The 8,773-nt window shown below is 31.8% G+C and overlaps 1 protein-coding gene across 1 annotated transcript; it reads right to left on the bottom strand.

Annotated features, from left to right (window-relative positions):
• Positions 1-2,833: 2,833 nt before the first annotated feature.
• LOC129908133 (cytochrome c1, heme protein, mitochondrial) lies at positions 2,834-8,393 on the bottom strand. The gene is made up of 6 exons (XM_055984453.1): positions 8,173-8,393; positions 7,688-7,735; positions 7,404-7,552; positions 3,894-4,026; positions 3,535-3,828; positions 2,834-3,474 (listed from the first exon to the last, which is right to left on the bottom strand). The coding sequence occupies exons 1-6, from the start codon at positions 8,242-8,244 to the stop codon at positions 3,247-3,249; spliced, it is 924 nt and encodes a 307-aa protein (XP_055840428.1). The 5' UTR covers positions 8,245-8,393; the 3' UTR covers positions 2,834-3,246.
• Positions 8,394-8,773: the final 380 nt, after the last annotated feature.

Below are 8,773 nucleotides of genomic sequence, written 5' to 3'. Positions count from 1 at the left end.
CTATTTTTAAATATTTTTTAAAACTAAAAACCCAAAATTGGACATAGAACAATTCCTATACAAGTACGTTTTTTCCTTAAATAAAAAGTGGACTTAGAACAAAATATTATGGGAATTTAGAACAATCAAGAATACTCGGGCTCATTTTCAAAAAGCTACTTCCCTGTTTTTATTGTCCCATTAGACAAAAACGGTTGTCAAATTCTGAAAGAGCACCTCCAAATTAGTAAAACTGCATCATTAACTCATTTTCGGTAAAAAGTGGATTTAGAACAATTTTGCTTTACGCCGACGATATGTCGATTAAGGAAAATGTTTAAGCAAAATCTTTTGGTGTAGCTGCATATTGATAGCTTGATAAAATTATTGAAAGCTGCGATGTTCGAACTTTCGAGCTAAAATAATCATTTTGTATTCTTTCTGGGGAGGGAAATTACTACTTACTGCGTGTGAAAATGAATGCCACGTTATTAGAAGTAATAAAGAAAAAAAAGGAATTAAAAACTAAATTCTAAAGAAAATCATCGAAATCTCTGCACTTGTAGGGTTTTGGTGATCACTTTACTCAGAGCAAAGAATAGGGAAATTCCAAAAACTATCTTTGTCTTTTCCTTTTCTAATTTGACATTTCTGGGCAGGGAAAAGGTAAACAAAAAACATAATGGTCACACACACTTAAAACAAACACTGTATGTGTTCGAATTCATTTAACCAAATTTTAAGTTGTTATTTCCGATTAATTAAACACAATCATTAATTTTACATATTTATTTTAGAAAGCACGAACCAAATTCACAAATTAACACTCAATCACAATTCGAGCCTTCTATTGTTTGTTTATTCCTTCACCAGCCCAGCTTTGTGATTGGTGAAAGTCACAAGAACCAAATTTGTACTGCGTAAATCATATTTTTCAGAGCAAATTGGTCTTTTGTGATTATCACAAATCAGAAGGCCGAATGCAATTATTTGTTTAAAACTTCCACAAGTGTCTTAACATCAGCCCTATTCTGCTATTCACGTGAATCTCAGATCCGATTCACACATTCGATTCACTTTAACTCTACCTTGCCATTCTGCTATCCATCGGTTGAACTGCATAATCATATCTGTATTTTTCGTCCACGTGAACGTCAACTTAAAAAAAAATGGTGACGAAGTAAATTGAAAGAAAAAAGAAAATATTAAAAAAACCAAAAGTGACAGATCCGCAACATTTTTTATGCGGATTGCAAATGTATGGAGCAAGTTTATTCACGTGAATAGTGGAATTCCGAACAACATTATCGATATTACCGACGTGAGTTTGGATTCTCCCCGATGAATAGCAGAATGGTAATTGGTGAATATTTAGAGATTATCCCCCCCGATGAATAGAAGAATAGGGCTGCATGTTTTAATAAGGCATCCAAGCCTTATTGAAAAACAAAAAAAAATCAATTTTATAAATTATTATGTTTTCTCTAAAACTAAATATATGTATGTATACATACCTACAATCTACATCTGAGTATTAGCTCAGTCCAATTCTAAGTGCAAATGTGAAGAATGTTCCCTTTTCGATTTTATTTTATTTTTCATCGTTATTAATAAAAGGGAACAAAATTAAAACGGAAATGGAAATGATATTCTAGGAATTTTGCAATTGGAGGCCTTGCTCCCGAACACATTTCCGCGGAAGTTTTGATTCAGAATAGGACTGATAAAAAATATATAGCTCATTCAGCTAATTTCCTTTGTTACTAATCGCTAAATTCTTCGTAATGTAAAAACCTATACTCATGCTCAAATTTAACGCACACCCTATTAAATCTACATAAAACCTGTTATTACCTTTTATCTTAGTATAATGTTTCTTGTCTCAGATTGGACAATACATTGTGAGCATAAATTCAAGGGATGGAAAGAAATGTGTGTGGAGAGATTTGCTGAAGTCTGTGCGTCATAAATTTTTTTACAGAAACATTTGTGTTTCAGGTATGAAAAAAGCTTAGAGACCTTTTTTTCGATGTCTCACTCGGTTAACATAGAGGTTATTTTTTTCAAATAGGTACATTTTGAAAAAAAAAAAAATACATTTGTACCTAATTTTTTTACCTAACTAAATGCTTAGCCCTGCTCACTGTGAACTCATATCTGTAAACTATAACTTGTTTCGAGACTTTGGTCCGCAGATATCTTCCTTCGAATGGATTCAAATAAATCAGCAACCAGAAACTATTGGTTTTCAGTCATGGATAGAGCTTAAAAGACTTTTCTTTTGGTGTCTCACTTGATTAAGAGAAAACTCTCTGGTGTAAACTCTCAAATGTTAACTAATTATGTATTTTTGAGAAAAAGTTTCCATTCGAACCAACTAACAGAAATGAATGCAAACAAACTTCCGGTTAACAATCAATACATAGAATTATAAAATCTGAGCAGTACAAGCTGCAGAACACTTTGGCATTAGTTATTAGTAGGTTGGTAGACAGGCGAACAAAATATTGCTATAATTTAATCATCTTCCACTGCTAGAAACTCCAACGATATATTATTATTCAATAGAGAATTCAGCGAAAAAAAAAAAATAATTAAAAAAAGCAATTTAATTTATGTTGTTTATTGCGCTGGTTGTTAATCCAACTTGTTTATATCGCACCATTAACTGAATACTTAACATAGTGTTTTTTTAAATTTTTGTTTAATTGATTTAAATTTACATCATAGCACAATTTTAGATGTGTGTAATTTTTTTAATCTTTTCTATCTTTCATTCGTTCAACCATTAAAAGTATTATTTTTTTAAATTAAATTTTTACTAGAGCTCCATTAAGGATGTGGCAAAGGACTGAATAAATACATAAAGGACTAACTTGAGGCAGGCATTTAAAATAATAAAAATCTACACGAGAGAGATACGAGTATTTTTTTTTTACGAACTTTAGATCTTCTCGTTGTGTTTTTCTTTTTATTTTATATTTTATTTAAACAAAACTCTGAGTTGTTATTTTATTTTTTTGTCATTAATGTTTCGATCCATTAAACAATAACATATATCTTTTGTTTAAGACGAAGATAACCTTTATTAATATTCATCTTAGCAATATTTGGTTGTAGTTTTGTTTAACTGTAACAAAGTTGTTTCCTTTTTTTTTTGGGTTTTAATTTTAGGTGTGGTAGTTTTTTTGTTATTGTTGCTGCTGCTGTTGTTCTTAATTAGCTGGCGGTCAATTATTGATGGTAGTTATGTTGTTGTGGCTTAGTTTACTTCTTCTTTGGAGCGAATACTATCTTTCTGGATTTAATTGATGACCATTGATGCCTCTTGATGTAGTAAGAAATTACAATCAAGAAGGTGAAAATGCCAAAGGCCTTGATCACCATGCGTTTGCGTTCGTCGTGTTCTGGCTCTGATGTCCATTTCAAGAATGTAGCAACATCCTTGGCCAATTGACTGGCAGTTGCTGGTGTACCATCTTGGTATTCAATAACCTAGTAAATGAAAAAAATTCCTAGTATTTTTATATTTTTAATAAATAAATAATTTCATACCTCATTGTATAGGACTTGACCCATACCAATAGCTCCGCCTGCAAAGTAAGGATTGAAGTATTGTCCTTCACGAAGAACTACTCCCGCTGGTGCCTCATGGTAGCCAGTAAGTAACGAGAAGATATAATCTTCTCCACCATGGCGAGCAGATACAATGTAACTTAAATCTGGTGGGTAAGCTCCATTGTTTGCAGCACGAGCAGCCTCTTCATTTGGATATGGACCAGGGATGTAATCGGAAAGTTTACCAGGTCTTTCAAAGTAGTTTCCAGCATCATCAGGACCATCTTTCACCTAATTAGAATACATAAAATGTTTCCATATATTTGTAAGGTTTGCTTAAATATTTAAGAATTTACCATAATTCCTTCAGCTTCAGCCTTAGCTTCAGCTTCGGTATGGGTGACGCCAACCAAGTTACGGTAAGCGATGAAGCGCAACGAATGACAAGCTGAGCACACTTGTTTGTATACCTCATAACCACGGCGAACGCTGCAACAAAAAAAAAAAATGAAAATAAATTTATAATTTTTTTTTTGCAGTTGAGAATGCACGATCTGTAACATTGTGATAAAAACGCAATCGAATGGTATAATAAAACAGAATTGAAGGTTTTTGGGGGAAAAGGTCCAGTGATTTACTTTTAAATTTCGAGTCTTGATTTGTTTGGCAATCCTCTATCAATCGAAGGATGAACTAAAAGATATTCTACTATTCTGTATTTGTTTCAACCTCTGGCTATTGCGCATCATGAGTTTGATTTCACAATCATTTGAAAATCTGCATTCTTATTGCACTTTTTCTCGGAAACGGGGCCGATACATGCCGGCAGACATACATATGTTTGTTATAGCTATAAATGGACCTCCTTGTCATATTAATTTGAATCAGTTAGCTACCGCGCAATGCTCTCTTTCTATACATTTTTACAGAGGATTTTTGGGATTCAAAGTTTATATTGATGTTCAATAATTTTGTCTTCGATTTTGTCGGAAAAAAATAATCTAACATGTAATTTATAATTTAAAAAATGTTTTTTTTTTTTTCTCCTTGACATGTATTTTTATCATTATTTGCATTCTGCCTTCTAATGAGCATGGTTGTCTCTGATGTTGTGGATGGGAAAAAGTATTTTTATTTCTGTTTGATAATATCATATACATATATGTATTATATAAATGAAAACTCGATTCAAAACTGACATACTTCACTTTTTGAAACTGAACATAATATACATATGTACGTTCAGAGTTGACTTTAAAAATCTGTTTTACAATTTTTAAATTAATATATGAGAGCCTTAAATGAAATTTACTCATTTTGGGCTTTGTATGACGCCGAAGCACAGTGGTCCGTTTTGTTATTTTTTGGTTGCAAAAATCGTATCTATAAAAGTTTGAAAAGAAATCAATAAAAAGAGTGTCCAGTGTGTAACAAACACATCATTTCTGGAGAGAACTGATATTTCCGTGACTTCGCAATTTTCTGGAACTAGTTATTTTTCGCAACTGTTACTGAATTATAGGATAGGAAAACATCTGTGTTGGTTTTTTAAGGTTGCTTTCAATTTTTTTTTATCTGATAATAAGTATTGACTTCTTACGGCAGATATAAACTCTTTACAACTCCCAATGTTGACTAGTAATTTTAACAAAATATTGTGTGATATGTATATCCATTTTAAATGAGTTGGTGACGTTTCCTCGAGACATAATCCCAAACTAAAATTAGCGAACCCAAAACCCCCAAACTGAAATCTCCAGCGGCGAAATTTCCATAGAATACCCATGGAAAAAATATCCAAAAGCAAATAAAATATTTTTTCTATTACCTCAGTTCCAAGCTTTTGTTAATTCAGTAACGTTAAAATCTTCGCATTAAAGATCCACCCGAAACATGAATTTTGCAAGTACTTAAAAAAAAAAAACGGGCTGGGGAATCCTATTAGACGCCGCTGTGTAACTTAAATTTTAACAACCAAAGTCAGTAATAATTTAACATTGTGTCCAACAGCAAAAACTAAATGGGAATAACTTTCTTCCAGTAAAAATGAGTTACGATCAATGCGTCAGGATCCTAACTCATTTTTACTGGAAGAAAGTTATTAGGGCTAGAAGTCTGATAGGCTTTATAGCTTTTGTTAACGTTAAATGAACCATGCATATGCGCATTATAGCCAGACTAATGGGATTCCGTTTTCGCTTTCACATACTTGTCGTTTTAAGGCCAATGTAAGTGTATGTCTAGTTCAGCAAAGATAAAATTAGATACATACGTACAAATCGTCGCTTACAGTAAAACATTTTGTAAGTCGAAAATTTTACAAAAATTTTAAAATTGAAAAAAAACCAAAACAAGGTTTTCTTGAGTAAAGTAACGTTAATAGATTTTCATTCATACTGTAATGAAAATTAGAAAAAAGTCAAGTAAAGAATGTCCAATAATCTTATTGGATGATTTCGCTTTAATAAATTGAATATTAAGTAAAAGAATTGTAAAAACGTGTCCATATATAAAGGGAGTGTTAAACAAAAGAGGGTGGTTGTGAATGATGAGTTTGAAGTTGCGGGCAAGCAAAATTATTGATTTGTAAAACATATTGCAACTTTCAAACCGTTTTAGAAATCTAAATGGTTTTTTTTTAGTGTTAACACTAAGTTCATAGGCTGGAGTTAGAGCTAATTCTGGCTTCGGACTCCTTTAGTGGTGCTATGTCGGTTAATATTCAATTCTTTCAAATTCGAGTTGAACTAGCGATTGGGAGGTCGACGCACTACGCATCACACCACCCACCGCTGCCACTTGACAAACTTTAAACCAGATTTTTTTTCTAATTTATCAACTTAACCCGCCTTGCATTTTAATAGCCCACTCAAGTTTATTGTTGTTTATTCTGTTTCTTTCGCTATTTTTCCGAACTGCATTTCGCTCATTTGCTGCAACAACGACTTATGTATCATTTTTCATAGATTATGTAGTGAAAAATAATACATAAGCAAATGGAAAATCGGAACAGTTGTGCCGATTTCACAGACAGATAGGCAATTGTATATGTAATCGAATGGTAATACTAACTCAAATATAATGTTTTTTGAGATATTGCATTGTTGCCTCAAATGAGCGATTTGTAGGCCATATGAGCCCCGTTCCATTGTAGGTTGTAGTTTACTGAGGAGTAGATGATCTAGTACATTTTCTACTACAACAACACATACTAGTTGTTTATTCAAAAACCTACAATATAAATGGTTTTACAAATCTTCAACTTTGAGATAGATAGATAGTGAGTTCGTAATCGTCGGGCTAACGCCTTGTTTATTTGTAAATATTTATATAAAAAATACACCAAAATCAAGAACTAAAACCAAAATTAAACTTTTCTAATTGGAGAAATCGGGTGTGTGACAACTCATCCATACTCTGTTAGAAAGATAGGCTCTAGTAATAAAACCGAATTTAGCAAAATTCGATTATAAAGAAAAAAAAAATAATGGTAATAAAACATACAACTTCTAAACTTGGAATTGGCTTATAGGCAGTTCAGCTATAACTTAGTCGATTTTAAAATCCTAGCACTTTTTTTACTTGGAAGTCAGATGTATGTTTTATTTTTTGTTTAAATCGAGTTTTCGCTAAATTCGGTTTTATTACTAAGGGCCAGTGTTTGCCAAGATGGTTTATATGTTTAAAAGAAAAAACAAACAACAAATAGGTATCTAAAACGTAAATAAAGTATACTTAAATTTATCTAAAATATCCATCGATTATATATCTATAATGTATTATTATAAAGGATATTAAAACAAGGCCAGTAACAAGTTTCTTGTCATAAACGAAGCCTTATTGAAACTATTAGAACAAAAACATACCTAGCATGATCCAGCGATGAAATAACACCTTTGTGAGACCATGGCATTGATGGTGGATGTACCTCAGTACCGGATGCCTGCACCGATTGTTCCAATGCATAAATAAGGGCTCCAATACCTCCAGTAACAATTCCTGCAGATGCAAGTAGCTTAAAAAAAATATATCAAAATTACTATCAAATTCATAACCTTGGTATAAAAAGAAATATTTTTTTTTTTAGGTTAGAACAACTCTTTGAAGAAAGAGTCATTACACAAGATGACGTATTTAAAAGTTATAATACCTTCTTTTGGCCACTGGTCCATGCTTTGCTGGTTGCAAAGTTATTTACCTAAAAAAAATAAAAAAAAAAAATATGTATAAATTCAGAAATTTAAAAATCGGGGAATTTTTTTACGAATTGTAATCAAGGGAGTAATTTTCCATTTTTCTAATGTTCGAAAAAAAATATCATTCATACTGGATTACATAATAAAACATTTCAATGAATTTTTGCACCTAGACATTGGACTGAAAAATCATGTTATTTTATTGAATGAGAACATTTTGCAACAATGTTGTTTTTGGCAAAGTATTTTATTAAATAAAGTTAATAAATTATTAAATAGATTTGATTGAAATATTGTTTTATAATAAGTGATATTTCGATTTTCGAAAATGTTATGCACTCTCTTCATTGGAAGGGAACAAAATCAGGTTGTAAAATTTGCACACGTTTTTTTTTTTAAGTAAATGAATTTGTATAGTTTGTTTAAAATGTTTTAATACCTGCTGCCGGGATAAACAGGAATTAGTTTTTAATAAATTAGAGCCACAAATTCTGCCTATTGTTGCCGCCATGGTGGCTGTAGAAGGTACACGACTTTTTGAAGGATGAAAGAAAATTCGAAACTGTGGTTGGTGCAGTTTTTTTTTGACTTTTCGAAGATTTAAAAGATTTTTCGTCGTCGTTCGTCGAGAGAGGGGGATGATGGGAATTTTATTTCTGCACGAGTGACAGTATTTTTTTGGTGTTGGTCGCTGTCAGTTCAAGTGACAAGTGGAATGAAGGCGTTCAGAGATATATTTCTAGGGTAATATTTTGAGGAGCAGTGGTGTTTTAAGGCAAAATTACAGGGTGCTGTTACAAAACAAAAATAAAATAGGATCGTAGTCAGAATCATGCGCACTGGTCACAAAACATAAGTCGGGTTTTATTATTCATGTGGATCTAGACCAGGATCAATTTTACATTTTTATAAACAATAATTAATTCAGCTTTCTATCGGGATCATTTTAATTCACAGTACACATATTTATTTTTCATGTGAATCTGGATCAGGATCAATTTTACATTTTTAAATTTTTATAAACAACGCCATGTTGTCAT

The sequence above is a fragment of the Episyrphus balteatus genome, chromosome 2, assembly GCF_945859705.1.
Source record: "Episyrphus balteatus chromosome 2, idEpiBalt1.1, whole genome shotgun sequence".
NCBI classification, from domain to species: domain Eukaryota; kingdom Metazoa; phylum Arthropoda; class Insecta; order Diptera; family Syrphidae; genus Episyrphus; species Episyrphus balteatus.
The sequence above is the reverse complement of the archived record's forward strand: the minus strand, read 5'-3'. Positions and strand labels throughout refer to the sequence as shown.